General features: G+C 34.9%; 3 protein-coding genes across 3 annotated transcripts; 2 read left to right on the forward strand and 1 right to left on the reverse strand.

Annotated features, from left to right (window-relative positions):
- Nucleotides 1-1,357: 1,357 nt before the first annotated feature.
- On the forward strand, nt 1,358-4,834 carry LOC116107583 (ataxin-3 homolog). The gene is made up of 2 exons (XM_031393844.1): nt 1,358-1,884; nt 3,911-4,834. The coding sequence occupies exons 1-2, from the start codon at nt 1,636-1,638 to the stop codon at nt 4,499-4,501; spliced, it is 840 nt and encodes a 279-aa protein (XP_031249704.1). The 5' UTR covers nt 1,358-1,635; the 3' UTR covers nt 4,502-4,834.
- An 833-nt stretch (nt 4,835-5,667) lies between these two features.
- LOC116107594 (reticulon-like protein B12) lies at nt 5,668-7,962 on the forward strand. The gene is made up of 4 exons (XM_031393890.1): nt 5,668-5,762; nt 5,989-6,169; nt 7,062-7,273; nt 7,423-7,962. The coding sequence occupies exons 1-4, from the start codon at nt 5,702-5,704 to the stop codon at nt 7,590-7,592; spliced, it is 624 nt and encodes a 207-aa protein (XP_031249750.1). The 5' UTR covers nt 5,668-5,701; the 3' UTR covers nt 7,593-7,962.
- Nucleotides 7,963-9,542: 1,580 nt separating this feature from the next.
- Nucleotides 9,543-13,020, reverse strand: LOC116107590 (E3 ubiquitin-protein ligase HAKAI homolog). The gene is made up of 4 exons (XM_031393885.1): nt 12,884-13,020; nt 12,100-12,407; nt 11,561-11,619; nt 9,543-10,813 (listed from the first exon to the last, which is right to left on the reverse strand). The coding sequence occupies exons 2-4, from the start codon at nt 12,352-12,354 to the stop codon at nt 9,637-9,639; spliced, it is 1,491 nt and encodes a 496-aa protein (XP_031249745.1). The 5' UTR covers nt 12,355-12,407; nt 12,884-13,020; the 3' UTR covers nt 9,543-9,636.
- Nucleotides 13,021-16,970: the final 3,950 nt, after the last annotated feature.

A 16,970-nucleotide genomic window follows, 5' to 3' on the forward strand; every position in this document is an offset into this window, starting at 1 on the left:
ATGAAGCAAATTGAGTTCGTTTGATTTGAAATTCACACATTTTTATTCAGGAATTAAACGTTCACTTATAATTGAAGATGAGCATTATAACATGTGAGTTGTATTAATTGGGGACCCTTTTCTGTGAATACCGTTTATTTTTATAATCATATTATGTAAACAAAGCTCTTCAATTATATCATTTGGTTTATTTGTTCGAGTCTATGACTTATCGGATCTATCAGATTTATTGAGTTTGTAAGGTATTCAATGGAATTCTAAAAGTTAGTTTTCAGTTATATAAAAAAAAAAATAATCATATTAATAATTTTAGTATTCATGTTGGAAATGCAATTTATAATAGGCTGAACGACTTATACATACCCAAGGTTTGTCGAAACGATAAGTTGTTACTTAAAAGGTTTTGAAACGACAAATAAGTACCTTTCGTCACGTTCTGTTAGCGATTTTCGTTTGATAATAATAGTGAAAAGACTAGAATGCCCTTGAAAGTTTGATATTTTTGTTTTTTATAAATTTAACAATTTCTAAAAAACCTCATAGGTTTGTAATTTGACTAAATACCCTAATATATAAATTTTTGAAAAATAACAAAAACACCCCACCACCATAGTGCCAGATTCCGATCGGAATATTGCGTTACGACACAGACCCGTCGGATCTGTGTCGTAACGCGTCGATCTAGCCTTATCCAGTCAGATCCGCCACGAATCTGGCCGAAAAAGGCTAGATCTACATTTGGCCTCTTCCAGCCTCGATGGCCAGATTTGGCTGTAGATCTGGCCGGAAAATGTCAGATTGACACGTTACGACATAGATCCGATGGGTCTGTGTCGTAACTCAATTTTTCGTCCAGATTTCGGCCTCGACGGCCAGATTTGGCTGTAGATCTGGCCTTTTTCGGCCAGATAAGCCACACATCTTGCCGGAAAATGCCAGATCTACGCGTTACGACACAAAACCGACTGGTCTGTGTCGTAACGCAATATTCCAGCCAGATTCTGGCGGTGTGGCAAGAATCTGGCACTGCAGGTGGCGGGGGTGTTTTTGTTATTTTATAAAAAATTTATATATTGGGGTATTTAGTCAAATTAGCAAACCTAAGGGGTTTATTAGAAATTTTTAAATTTATAAAAAACTAAAATATCAAACTTTCAAGGACATTCTAGTCTTTTCACTATTATCAAACGAAAATCACTAATTGAACATAACGGAAGGTACTTATTTATCGTTTTAAAACCTTTTAAGTACCAATTTGTTGTTTTGGCAAACCTTAGGTATGCATAATCGTTCGGCGTTTATAATATACAAAATATTGTGGATTAAAGAATTTATGACAGTGCTTCTAAGAAAGTGCTTCCTTCGGTGCTGCGCAAGTTGGCAAGTGTAAAACCTTCATTACACGTCCTCAATGACCAGTTCACTTGAAGTCACGCCAAACCAAACAAAACCGATATTATTATATTCTCATTCTTTTTGGTTTTTCCTCGATCTTCTTCTCTTCATCCAAACGAAAACGCTCTCTATATTTATACAACGTGTCACAGTTAAAACTTAAAACACAATTACATCAATTTTAGGGTTGTACAAATTCATTCATACTGAAAAAGAGTTGCTTTTTGATTAATAACACGAATGGAAGGGGCAAGTAACGGAGGTATGTTGTACCACGAGGTACAAGAGTCGAAGCTGTGCGCTGTACATTGCGTCAACACGGTGTTGCAGGGTCCGTTTTTCTCCGAATTTGATTTGGCGGCGCTGGCGTCGGATCTCGACGGTAAGGAGCGCCAGATGATGCTTGAAGGCGGCGTCTCCGCTTCCTCCGGTGATTTTCTAACCGAGGAGTCTCATAACGTTTCTCTCGACGGAGATTTCAGTATTCAGGTAATTTATTTAAATTAACTGTACATCATTCTGATAATTTTAACTAAAATTTTTAGTCAGTATTTATTTTATAAATCCGGCTATCAACAATATTGGGATTTGGATGAATGAAGAAACAAGAAATGTAATAGTTCCGTAATAGTACCGAGGTCAACTATTAGTAATTATTGCACTGTAATGGTGCAAAATGCGTAATTAATTATCTAAAATACAGTTAAGAATAAGAATAAAATTGTCACCGGCCTGGATAATTAACAAAGAAGTAGGTTCGGAAAACCATTTACCGTCAAGCCTTCAAACAATATCTACACAAATCTGGAAACATCTCTAAAACTTCCAACAAATGAATTATGATATTATTTAGAATAAAAACCCTATATGCAATGCTTTAACCTAAAAAATGAAGTTACTGGTAATAAAGCACTAAAGATTATGCTAATAAAGGACTCAACTAGTGCTAATACAACTCCTACTTGTTTGGTATTTTTAAAGGAGAGGTAAAAAATCATTGCATGTCATTTAGACATTTATCTTATTTGTGCTGAAGTATATATTTATTTGTTTCTTTATACATAAAGAATGTGAACTATAAGTTGATTTATCTGTTTGTAATGAAACTTATTCATTCTTCTTTATCTTTTAGTCTGTTTATGGGAAGTATGTTTTGTTATCATATCACTCAGAAACTTAGGAAAAAAGAGATGGCTGCTCTGATCTTTCAAAAGCATCAAATAACCTATGCTGAGTTGGTTTATGGTCATTAATATGGAGGCTATAATTTTCATTAGTTTAACGTATGAAAATTATTGTTCAATTTTCAATTTTTTTCCTCAGCCTTTCTCTATTTTGACTGAGGTCAGGAGAATTGATGGATTTGACAACTGATTTGAAGTATCACATTATGTATTGGATGATTTATAAGCGATATAATTTGTCAAATCAGTTACCCCATGATTTTTATAGCAGTCTCCTCGTACACCTATTTGTTCTCACTGCTGTTTCAAACTCCTCATTTGATTTTTCTTTTAATAGATGCTAGTGGTGTTTGTGATGGTTTATGAAAAGTTCCTCCATCTGGCACTAAAATAATCAAATGCACTTTGAAGGAATACCAGCTGCCATCAATTTGTCAACTGTCACTGTTAAGTAAATTCTCAATCATGTTGCTAAGTGATCTTTGTACGTCCTCTCACTGGTGTTGGCAATGTTTGCCCCAGTCTCAGAAAATCATTAAAAGAATTATGTAGCCATAGTACCTAAAAAATCTAAAGAGATGAGCATTTCTTTTGAAACTGTGAACTGCATTATTGTATGGTATGAAACCAAGTTCAGAACTAAGATTTTCTTCTTTTGGTGCTTTCTCTAGTACTGAACTGGTGAAACTACGACAATGTTTTGCTAATTTTTCTTCATATATGTCCTTTATAGTTCGTGGTTTTTCTTTGTTGCTTATTTCATCAGATTTGAGTTGAATGTCCTTAGGAAGAAAGAAGATTGACATTGAATTATCTTCCATGCACCTTTTAGTTTTCTGTATTCCTTTTCCTTTTCATATAACGTGGTGTGGATTTTTCCTCCCATACAAACACAAATTTAATTAGTTGGTTAAATTTTTTTTCTTTATACTGGAGCTCATTGGGTGTATATAGTACGTAAATTGTCTCTTTAATTCAACAATATAGGTGTAAAATATCAATTAGTAATCAATTCCTATGTACCACAAGTAGTTAAGGCTTCATGGAATTTGCACACTTTACACACACACACACACACACTCATGGAGCCATTAGTTTATGAAATCAGATTATGCTGTTTGATTCTGTTCATCTGCCAGTCTATGTGCGTGCATGTTGCCTTTGTTATAATCAAATGTTTTGAACATATGATGATTATCATCTTGTGGATAAAGTTATCCATTCTTATTGGCTGATCTACATGCATGAGCATTTGCTACTTTTGCAGGTGATCTTGCTTGGTAACATTCATAGTATTCTTTCAAATTAATTTTGTCAATGAGTTTTTGTAGGTTTTGCAAAAGGCATTAGAGGTGTGGGATCTGCAAGTCATTCCCCTTAACTGCCCTGCTGCTGAGCCAGCCCAGATTGATCCGGAGCAAGAAAATGCATTTATTTGCCATTTGCATGACCATTGGTTCTGTATCAGGAAAGTGAATGGAGAGTGGTATAATTTTGACAGTCTTTATGCGGCCCCAGAGCACCTCTCTAAGTTTTACCTCTCAGCCTATTTGGATTCTCTGAAAGGCTTTGGCTGGAGCATTTTCCTGGTCAGGGGAAATTTCCCAAAGGAGTGCCCCATTTCATCCTCCGAGACTTCTAATGGTTACGGCCAATGGCTCTTGCCTGAGGATGCTGAGAGGATTACTAAATCTTGCAACTCAAGGGAGGGACCGAAGAGAATCAAGCTGACTGAAGAGCAATCTGATCCATTACTTGCTTTTGGGGAGGCTGATGCGATTCCAGAGATTGAAGATGAGGACTTGAAAGCTGCAATAGCTGCTAGCCTCTTAGATTCTTCCCCAGCAGTGGCTAGCGTCGAAACTAGTGCTCCAAAAATTGAAAATCAAGATAGCAAAGAAAAACCTGCACAGGAGGAATAATATTTTTAAAATTTTTAGTTACTGGTTGAGTATGATGATCCATATCGGGTTAGATGTTGATGCACTTTTCCATAACACGAATTGTTGTGTTTGTGCAGTATATACGTTCATTATACTTTGTCCAAGTCTAATAACGTTGTCAAAAGTGTCATCAAGATATGACATTTTAGCTTTCAGTATCTGGATTTTTCGGAACGTTTTTCCTCGGGCATACATGCTCGGTCTCTGTATTGGTTCTGCTTGTACGCGATCTTTCTTGTTTTGCTACTGGGAGCGAAATCCCAATTCCCAGTAATGCTACAGAGTTAGCAGGTCTTGGTTAACTTACAACAATATTTTGGTACCATTTAACATGAATATGAACGATACACGATATCTGACTTATGAGTAAATATTAGTATTTGTGGGATTGTTATAACTGAGTCAAGATTGTGGCGCCGCCCAGCCTTTCATCAAATATAAATAGCCGGTGGAGTTAGACTTATTGCAGAGAGCAACTATTTATGTTTTTTGGTTAAAAGTATTCTGAGATGGTTTGTTTGGGCTAAAATCACGTGGAATCGTGAATTGAATCGAACAAGGTATCAGATACGAATAAGGTATAGATAGTCATTGGAGCTTTATCAGTTTGTTAACTTCAAGATTTTAGGGGACTAGTTGAAGTGCATACCAGCTGACCCAAATACCTTGGATACCGAAAAAACCCTATCGAAGTTTATCTTAGTTAAGATACGAGGTATTTACAAACAGTTGCATTGCGCATTGCCCATCAAATGCTTGAAGAAAGCAGCAGCCAGATATTCAAAGATAACGCATTGAATGACATGAATACCCTCCATTGAAAATCCAAATGCATGGAATGGAAGGAAGGAATGTCTTCACATTCGACGGTGAAAACTATACTGTGGGCTATACATGTATCAACTAAGAGAAAGTCTTGAAAATGGGAGAAAAACAAGGGCTATGAGTGGGATGACGCTTTTAGGCTGGAATCTGACTCACCAACCAACGCCTTTTCAATACTCATCTCTTATATTATATTCATCAGCACCAAACATTACCCAAAATAAAAATAAATAAAATAAATTTTTTAGATATAAGGGATAACAGAAGCTGCTACTGCTTTTCTTTTTCCGGAAGATCATCCCAAAGCTCCCTGTTTTTGGAGTTTTAAAGATCTTTAATTTCCGTTTCTTCTAAATGGGTGATCGATTGTTTGACAGACAAAGAACTGTCCATGAAATCCTTGGAGGAGGTCTTGGTAAGTCAAATTTAATGGCTGCTTCTTTTTAATTCTTGATGATCCGATATATAGTTAATTCATTTTGCATTTATCCCTGGTGTTTATTAAGCAGCCTTTATATAATTTATAATGTACCTAAGAACTTATGAAGAGATGGACCCTGTCTTTGATGATCTTGTTTTAATGGATTAATTAAGCTAGCTGCTAAGGACTTTATGTATGTTTGATATCTTTGTTTAAACAGTTGCAGATGTGATTCTTTGGAAGCAAAAAAATGTAACTTTGGGGATATTGATGGTGACTTTTGCTGCTTGGGTGGTGTTTGAGGGATCTGGTTATACTCTGCTGTCTCTTGTCTCTAGTGTTCTCCTCCTCCTCTTTGCCATTTTATTTCTTTGGGCCAAATCTGCTGCCGTTCTTAATCGGTAATATACAATTAAATTGTGCTTCTAACTATGTTAATGTTATTTGGTGCCTTTTAAGTTCATGGAAATGATGAACAGAATATAATCAGTTGTGAATTATACTATATATACTATTTTGCTCTGCTCTAATTCCTCCATTTTGCATTTGGAGATTGGCTTTTCTAATTTCATTTGTTTATGAACTGCATTTTATGAGCTTATCTTGAATTCAAGCTTTATTGGATATCATCATCCCCCAGTTGAAGATGTGAAATTTTTAAGGTTGACCGTTCCTTTTCAGAATTTTATATGAAATTGTTTTGCTCCATCATGGTATTGCAGTGCCAGTCCTCACAAAGTGGTTTCTTCATGCCAGTGGTAATCACATTGGGGAGTCTTTGAAATAGAGATGAACTTGGATGTTAAATTATGCAAAATACATATGTTATGATGTTCTTCTGGGTATACTATTTAGCTAAATTGTACCCTTACAAGTCAGTTACTTTTGCATTTTTCGTTGATTCTTAGGATGGAACAAAGTTCTCTCAAGAACAAAGTTTGAACAAAGCTATCTTGGAGAAGCTTTTCTTTTTACAAGATTGTTGGTTTGCTTTGATGACTTCTGGCTTTGCAAATTTGGAATTGATCTGAACATGTAATTCTCATAGACATCAGTCTTTTTCTTTCTCTGATCTTTGGTGTAGTTGCTGCTCCCTCGTCTAATAAGTAGGAAGAATGAACACATACACCATACAAGAATACTCCACTTTGGAAACTGCAATTAGTTTCTGTTGTCCTCCAAGTTATAGAATGTGTTAACTATTACCACTAGAATGAAAACAATGTTCAATTTTCTTTTTTCTCATCTGTTAGAAAACTGCAATCCCATTGTGCTTTTCTTTCTCCTGAACAGACCTGCTCCACCCCTTCCGGAGTTGTATCTCTCAGAAGAAACGGTAAATGAAGTGGCAGCTTTCGTTCGCACCCATGTAAATGATTTGCTCTCAGTTTCCCACGACATTGCCCTGGGAAAGGACTCAAGGTTGTTTTTCAAAGTAGCTGTACTCTTGTGGTTGATTTCCTTCATTGGTGGCTTCACAGATTTTCTTACATTAGGCTATACCAGTAAGTTCCAGTTCTAATAACTATTACAGAAAACTAACTGGCCTTCTGAGAAAGTTCTTTTTATTTCTAATAATTTTGTGAATGTTCTTTTAATTGTGACCTGAATTTTAGTTTCTATAATTCTACTCATTAACTTTCTTCAATCGCAGGCCTCGTTATTGTTCTTACAGTTCCAGCTTTATATGAAAGATATGAAGATTGTATAGATAAATGTGTGATTATGAGCTACAGGAAACTGCGGGAATTGTATGTGAAATTTGATGTGAAAATTGTCAGCAAAGTCTGGAAATGGATCTTGGAAAAGAAAAAACTAAGCTAATATCTCCTTGCTTCGTGATTACCTTCCTTTCTGATATTGGTTTTCTTTTGTGAGGAGCTGGGGAGTGTCAATGGAGGGGCATTATTGGATTGTTTTCTTATTGAGCTGCAGGGTGTGGTAGAGTGTATTTATTCGAAAATGGTTTCTTGTCTTTGTATCCTTATTTAGATGCCTGAGTTTTAGGCTGTGAGAGCTTTTGATTGAAAGAAATATAGGAGACACTACCCTAATCACTTTGAGGGAATCTGAAAAACATACAATCAGAAAGTTTTGGCTTTGAAATACTTCTACTTGTTATTAAGATACGGTTTCAATGATGAAAAAATGTCTGGGTTCACCACCTTTGGTGGGTGTTGACCCTTTCTCTCCATTATTGTTTTCATACAGACTGCTAAGGGAAAATGTACACTATAAATTCTCACTATTCTGATAAAACTGCTAATTAGTTCTTAAATTCTGGAAAACTTATAGAAATTCGGATAATCTTTTTTTGGATTAAGGCAATCACTTGGCAGTTTATAAACAGAATTAAAAAATATAATTATTATAAACTAATTATTTATATAAAGCGTTTGGATCATATAATATTTTATTATAAGGGTATATTATATTAACAGGAAGAAATATTACTTTAAAGATTACCAAAAATGTTTAAAAAATGTGTTTGGTTGGTTTGAATAAATTGGTTAATCATATGTTTGGTTGAAAGGATAAATGGGTGAGTATGTTATATAGATTATTAAATTGTCTCCCCTTTTAAATAGTAATATAATATTATCTTTTATTATTATTTTTTAAATATTTTTTTAACCTCCTACATTTGAAATTTTGTCAAAACACCCCAACCATATCAAACTTTAATTTGTAGTAAAATCACCCCAAGCCATTGTCGGCAGTCAACCACCGCCGACAGTCGACAGAATGGCACATGACTGACCGTATATGGCCAACCGTGCACTGGCAAAGTCGAAAATGGCCATGAATCATAAATCCATAGCTAAAAAATAACCAGATCTATGGCCATTTCACGACCAAAGATGTGGCCGTGAAAAAGCCAAATCTTTGGTCGTGCCATACCACGGCCAAAGATCTGTGGCTATGAAATGGCCATAGAAATGCTAGATTTTGGCTGCTTCTAGCAGATCCATGGCCGAAAAAGGCCTTACCGACACATGACAAGCCAGATCCCACTGATTGTACACCATTACAACAACTGACGCAAATGGCCAGTAGTGATGAGTCAGGGCCGGTGATGGTCTTAGGTGGCTGGAGGTATTTTATTAACTTTTAAACTTTTTTGTGGTTAAGGTGTTTTAGCTAATTTCTCAAATGTAAGGGGGCTGAGTAATTGTTATTTAGTAGACATTTGAAGGCAATTGTGTTCAAAATGGTTTTTAATTAAGGGCAAAATGGATAGAAAAATCATATTACCCTTGTAATGTTGTAATAACACCTCCTAGCAAGGTAGTAAGATTACCCTCCACATTACCAACAGTAAATACAATAGGCAATAAAAGATTACCGTAATATTTCATTATTTGCAAACCAAACACTAGAATCTTGCAAAATAAACAAAAATTACCTTCGTTATCTTATATACCCCTGATCCAAACGGCCATAAGTAAAAATTTTTATCTATGGCAAGCCAAGCAAGAAGGAATCATGTAATTCAATGCAAATATATATATGGGGCAAATTTAAAACTATTCATTTCGGATGTTTGGTGTTACAAAAGTTTTGACCTAGCATCCCAAGGTGAAGGAGTAAAATAAAATTCAAGTCTTGAAAACATATGATTTTATAGACAACTTGGTATGGAGATTTCTGCCCAGGCAAACAAAGACATGTCTTCAAAATTTTGCTATGTTAGCCCCGATTGAGTTGAGATATGCAAGCCAAAATGACCCAGAAAAGAGAAACAGAAACAGAAACAGAAAGCTCTCAGAGAAAGAATGAAACATGGCCCAGTGGGCTAATTGAATAAGACAAGAAGTTCAGCACAAAAAAATTACATGCCATAATGCCCATAATAGAGGCAACTTCTCTAGTCTTGGCTATTTGAATAGCTATCTCGACTCTCATGTGGCCATCCAAAACCCTGACCATCACGAACCATGTCACCAGAATAGTACTTACCTCGTTTATGTTGTGGCATGTGAGACTGCGGTGGTGGCCCTGGTGGTGGTGGTGGTGGAAGTGACATTTGTGGCGGTGCCAATATACCCTTGCCATCCCGGGGATCTATTGTATTACTACCCTGCAGAGTTTCCATCCCCTTATTGGCTGTTGGTAGGGGAGGAATCATGGGCAAACCACCCTGATTTTGAGCATAGCCTTGATAAAATGCTGCTTTACTTTGGGAATCCGAAATGTTTCCAAATCCCTCTGGAACTCCTTGACCCCCTGAGGGAACTTCGAAAGGCACACCAGTGGGACCAGTGTTCCAGAGCTGAGGATAACTTGCTGGAAAATTTACTCCCCCGGGTGGACCTGGTGGGAAACCCAATAATGATGCCTGTTCTGATCCAACTTCTGGTGCTGAGTCTGGCCTAGGCATCCCATAGGGGGCAGTGTAAAACTGTTGAGATCCTTCAGTTGGGAAAGGAGGAACGGCAAATGGTGGAGTCATCAAGGGATTTGAATTCATAGGGACAGCAAAATTAGGTGGTTGCATAGAGTGCACAGGAGGGTATTCAGGAAACTGGGATTCTGATACAAGTCCTTGCTGTTGGCTAGATTCTTGTTGTGGGATGCCTTGTGTGTCAAAGCCCTGGTTAAAGCGATTATGGGGGCCAGGCCTCTCAAAGCCTGGGGGAAGGTTAGTGTCAGATTGGGCCTCCGATTGGTAATTTTGAACTTGCCCAAAAACTGGTGGCTTTGGTGGCATGACAGCCCTTGGTGGTGGTTGCTCTCGAGACTGCTGCCGTCGGGCTTTGTCTTCCCGATCAGTGAGCTGGGAATTAGAACCAGGAGAAATGACTTGCCTTGGTGGAGCTCGGACAGAGGAATCTGAAACTGTAGGTTGTTTGGCACTCAGACTCTCAGATTCATTACCATCTTCTTTCTCTGCACTGGGCTGTAGAAGGTCACAATGGCTCTCGTGAATATGAGACTCAAAATCAGTCTTCTTCAGGAAAGACTTGAGGCAGTGAGGGGCTGCACAGATGAAGATGCCCTCCATCATCTTGATTGTCTGAATCTTTTGTATACGGTCATCACAACTACATGCAACAAAACGTGAGAAACTACTTAGTGCACTCTTCAACCATTTAACAGTTTGAAAGTGGTTCAGTGGTAGAAACGTTGTATAAATCATTACAGATATCTATGCATGGTAAAGTGGCTGCCCTACATGGTTTGCTTTCATTTTCAAGTACCCAATTCAACCTTATAGTTTAAGTCTCTTAACAACTGATGGCAATGATAATAAGGTTCTATCTTGTTTATGAGATACTACAAGGAAATATGAAGGAACCAAGATAAAATTTATACATAAGTCTTATTCCTGTTTAAAGCAAAGCTTTCTTTTTTAGGCTACACCGACCAATATTAAACCCAAAGGCAATGCACCACATTTATCCCTGATTACTGCCTAAAGAACTTAGCTGCAAAAGTTCCCTGCAAACAGGCCGGTCACATAATCATGTGCAACAAGTGGGATTGAAGACTTCCCAATCATAGGAATTCAATCTCATTTTGGGCTAAGGCGGGAGTGTAAATTTGAGTTCATGTGAAATCTCATATGCTCCAAAAATTCAACCTATACACTAGTACATGCATCAAACCTAGTAAAATTTCCCCAAACAAGGCCCCTTTTAAACAAAAAAGGATCATTTTTTGATAGGATTAGCACTTGGTTACGGTAGAGTTCCTTGAATTATTGTGAGGAAGCATGTAAAAGAAGAGCATCAACAAACATTGCAGAAGCACAAAAAATGTCTTGAGACAATATCAGGTAGGCTCCTTACAGATAGCAAATTGAATCACTCCTGGCACAATCCAGACAGAAGACATGCTCACAAGGATTCTGCAAGGATATAAACTTGTTAGCATAGAGAAAATCTCATTTAGACCTACCAAAACATTGTTCACAGTACAAGTTACGGGAAGCTAAAGTGAATGACAAAAGATATAGACAGACCCAATCATACAAAAGACGAGTTAACTTGGAAGTTTTCAAAACCGTAAGTGAAGCATCCCCTGTTCAAGCTTATATGCATTACAACTTAGCCTGACAAGATACTAAACTTTGTACAAATCCTCCCACAGAAGTTACAAATAAGCACTAAGCATTTTAATTCCGCTTGCCATTTTCAGTTTAGTAATCCTTTCCTTTCACAACCTTAATCAAAGGACACAATTGACCATCACAACCAAGGTTGCATTGTCAATTTATAGAGAAAAATCACTATTCACTTACTCCCTTGCCCTTGTTTAATTTTAAATAAACACTTCACAGTTTCTAAAAAGCAACTAACAGATTTAAGCAGTGATTATAAGAACCTACCAAGCGCCCATAGATAGCAATTGGGAAATCGCAACGAACACAAAAATGGACTCGCTCGCCAAGCTGGCGTCTGGACCTGCGACCCACAGTCTTGACAAGTGAAGCTGCAGTTGCTGCACCAATGCCCTTAGCTACAGGAAGATCAGCAAGAACAAGATGGTCTGGGCACGCAACTGTCACCGTCTCCACGGGCAAAGGCTTCACTGCTCCACCACCATCTGATGATGGGATCTTCCTCAGCCTAATTTGAAGCATTCTTCAACTTAAAAGTTTTTGCCCACCTACTGAATCAGCTTCAATCTCCAAATCTAGTATGTAACAACCAAAAATAATCAATTTCTGCTCTCCTAAAATAATAAAAAAGTCGCTAACTTGAAAATGAATATTCAACTAATTCGATAAAAGCATAAATAGAATCCACTACTCATGAAAGTTGAAAACATTAATCAAAATCCACAAAAGAAAATGATAAGCAGAAAATCCATAAAAATAAAATTATATCCTTCAAATTTCAAAGCGGTGAAACAAGAGATACCCACATGTAATATGCCATAATAATGAATAGAAATATGCAAATAGTGAGAATCAAGATAAAAAAGAATAAAATAAAAGCGAAACAGCGAGGATTTAATACGATTTTTAGGGGAAAAACGAAAAACCTGAAACCCACAAGTTATAAGAAAACAAAACGAGTCCTTACATGCTTCGATTTTCAATGTAAAAATATCACAATAATGTTTAAAGGCACAATTTATGAAGCGGAATAGTAAATAATGAAACTTACCGGCGAGGCTTTGCCAGTAGACAGAAATTTTTGTTTTTCTTGCGACTCGGACTGAGTTCAATTACAGAAGGAAAATGTTTATTTGAGAGTGAAAACGACGACGTTGGCGATGACGGTGACTCGGTGATTGAGGATTAATAGTGCTGTTGGCTGTTGGGTTTTAGGAATACGTATTTATATACACATCATTATACCATTTATTTGAAGCATAATACACACATATAATATTTTTATACAATATAATATGATAAAAAATAATTGACTGATTTTAAATAAAAAATAAACTTTAATCCAACATCATATTGTATGATAAATATTATATGTGCAGTATTACTTTTATTTGAATAGAAAACATGTAAAACTAATTTTGAGAACTTAACCCTAAGAAGATGTTTGGTTCAGGAATGTTAGATTACTGAAAAGATAGATTATCTTAGAAGATTACTAGGAATCTTTAAGAAAATGTGTTTGGTTAGTTGGTGGATATGTTATATTAATATGTTTGGTTATGGGGAATAAATTGGTGGGTATGTTATTTAAATTACTAAATTATCCCTTTTTCAAATATTAATATAATATTTTTTTATTATTAATTTTTGAATAATTTTTTTTAACCCCCAATATTTCAGATTTAGTTAAAACACCCTCGCTTATATAAAACTTTAATTTATTACGAAATCACCGCCATCTCCTGCCGCCACCGCAAACCACTGTCGGAAGTCTCCGAAAGTCCCCATCAGTCGCTCGCTGTGACCAAGAGGCTCCACTATGGCCGTTTCTAGCCATATTGATGGCCGAAAATGGCCATGTCAGGCCAAATATGGCTAGATCTATTCTGGCCAGATCTGGACAAGATCTGGCCGTTAACAGCCAGTTCCATCGATCTAGCCTGATATGGCCAGAAACTGCCATATCAAAGCCTCCCGGAGCCTCCCACCGAATCTCGTTCTTTTTTAGGGACTCCGACGACTTTTCGGCGGCGGTTCGTGGTAGTTGGCCCGTTGTCAGCAGTGATGGCTGGGTGGCAATGGTGGTCTGTAAATTGTTTTAAATATAAGGGCATTATTGTCCAAAATTTTAATTAAACAAGGGTAAAATTGAAATAGGATATTAATGTAAATTTCTTTTAAAATAGGGGCATTATTGTCCAAAATTTTTATTAATAAGGGATAAAATTGTAACAAAAGAAGATAACTCTGGTAATCTTAAAATGTTTAAGAAAATGGAGGTAATCAGATTACATCCAATATTATCAATAATAATCACTATTGGTATTTGAAGATTACCGGTATCTTATATTACTTGACAACCAAACATGTTAATCAAGTAATATAAGATCACTTACCCCCAGTAATGTCAAATACCCTTCAACCAAACACATCCTAAGGGTGATCTTAGAAGTTGACTCTCTTCGTTGACTTTATAGATTTGAATCTGAAGACCACTTATCATTTTGTGACTTATTTGGTCATTTACTTTTATAGGGTGTTCATGATAATTAATAAAAGTGTATGTAAATAGGTCCGAACACCCCAACTACCAAAAAAAAAAAAAAAATATTGAGGCCTTAACAAACTTCACCGGGATTTAATTTAAATTATACTACTATAATAACTATAATTTTTTTTAAAAAAAATAAAAGTTATAATAACTACGATTGTTTATATATATATCTATCTAAATTGTGCTAAAGGTGCAAATGGTTTCAGTTTTTCTATTTTTTTTATTTTTTAGAAAAAAAAAATGAAATAAATTCAATTGATTTAAAACTTATTTGATTTTTCTTTTTCAGTAAATCAATTGTGAAATGCTTTTTTATTTATTTTCTAGAATGTCCAATATCTCTGTTTTACATCTTTTATACGAAAATATTCTATTTCCATAAGGTCTTCTTGACTGTTATTCAAAATGTTGAATAATGTATATATATTGGACTTTTTAAGACAATTATAGATCCTGTGAGACAATTCTGATTATATATATATATATAAATTTTAGTTTTATATTTAAAAAGAGACTATAGATAATATTATATATTAGATCCGTATGTATGTATGTAGAGATGCTAATTATGGAAGTAAATTATTGTTATTATTATTATAATGCATAAGTTTATAAATATGTAAAAAAATGAACCATTAATAATATTTAATTAATGTTAAATTTTAAGAGCATAAGGGTCGTTTGAGAGTTTCATGATAGTGGTTATGAAAGTAAACAATCATAACAGTTTTGAGTATAAACCACTGTAACGATTTTGAAAGGTTTTTAGTAGTGGTTTTTAAAATATCCAACCTATGCTTGAGAGTTCATTTTCTAACGGTTCTGACAGTTTTTTAAAATGATAAATTTACTTATATACCCATAAAAATACCTCAACTTCAACCAATACTCGAAAGTTTTGTTTTTTCAATTATAAAGTAAGAGTTTTTTTATTTGTTTTCTACTTGTTAGTATTTTATAACTTCAAATATGATAAAATCTTTTTATCCTTCTTTGCCATTCTTTGCAACATCTAAAATGATTGAAAAATTGTAGCTCCACTTCTTCAAAAAAGTATCTAGAAATAAGATTTTAATAAATTTTTTTTATGATTGTTTAAAATTATTTAATATTTAATATGGTTAGAGACACGTATAATACGGTTAAATATTTTTTTGGATATAATTAAGATAATTTTATAAGGAATAAAGTATTTGTGAAATAAAATTTTAAAACCAACCAAAATATCTAGATTTGAGGTGTTTTATAAACCCCTAAAAAAATACACTACACGCTTTAAAACACCTCAAAAACCAGTCTAATTAAAAACCACTCAAAACCAATGAAAAAAAAATCCAAAGCAGACCATAAGGAATCATCAAAAAAATTTCTCTCCGAATTCGGGTAATGGGTGATTCAACATTTACCAAAAAAAAAAATATATTATTATATGTGAAAAATTGAAATTAAAAAAAAAAAAAAAACTTCTTATCAACCAAGTTCCAACATTGGAAGTGGACTAATACTAAGACAAAAGCAAAAATAAAAAAAAGCAGAATAACTAAAATAGTATGAGGATTTACTTTGAGATTGAATATTAATTCATTATTCATTCATACTTTATTTATTCCAGTAACTTTCCTTCAACCAACCAGTATTATATATATTGGAACCAAAATCTTCTCCTTTAATGGTAGAAGACAAGAAATTTTATTCTATGGAGAAGCTTTAACTAGTAAAAAAATAACAACTTTATAATTTTAAATGGAACCACCAAGAAGAAAAAGTAGCATTTCGGACCCCATCCATGGGGGTAAAATCAGCAATATCAATTGAAACAATGTTGAATCCCAGAAATGAAATTCACAATTATTGATATAGTTTCTGAGTTCCTAAAAATCTCTTTTCATTTGATTGTGTCTGTCTCTTGCCGGATTCCTCATCTTAATAGTTAAAATGAGAAGAAGAATGACTCCTGAGGACTTTATTATTCCCTGTATAGCTTCCATGGCAATCGCTATGCAGAATTCATGAACTAAAGCATTGATCATCACGCCTTTAAGCTCAAGATGATTCTATGCTTCTCACAAATTTTTTAGCCTGTCATGTAAAAAAAAAAAAAAAAAAAAAAAAAAGAGAAAAAAAATAAGAAAATCACTCTGTCATCGAGCACACATAGAGACAGGAAGAATAATTCTATTCAGGCAGGAACCTCCTATTTCCCATTATAACACCATAATTAGCTCAACCCTAAAGTTGACGAATTTCGCCTTCTCGCAGCTATAGGGGATGAAGAGGATAAAACNAAAAAAAAAAAAAAAACTTCTTATCAACCAAGTTCCAACATTGGAAGTGGACTAATACTAAGACAAAAGCAAAAATAAAAAAAAGCAGAATAACTAAAATAGTATGAGGATTTACTTTGAGATTGAATATTAATTCATTATTCATTCATACTTTATTTATTCCAGTAACTTTCCTTCAACCAACCAGTATTATATATATTGGAACCAAAATCTTCTCCTTTAATGGTAGAAGACAAGAAATTTTATTCTATGGAGAAGCTTTAACTAGTAAAAAAATAACAACTTTATAATTTTAAATG

The sequence above is a fragment of the Pistacia vera genome, unplaced genomic scaffold (assembly GCF_008641045.1).
Source record: "Pistacia vera cultivar Batoury unplaced genomic scaffold, PisVer_v2 Contig541, whole genome shotgun sequence".
Classification (NCBI taxonomy): Eukaryota; Viridiplantae; Streptophyta; class Magnoliopsida; order Sapindales; family Anacardiaceae; genus Pistacia; species Pistacia vera.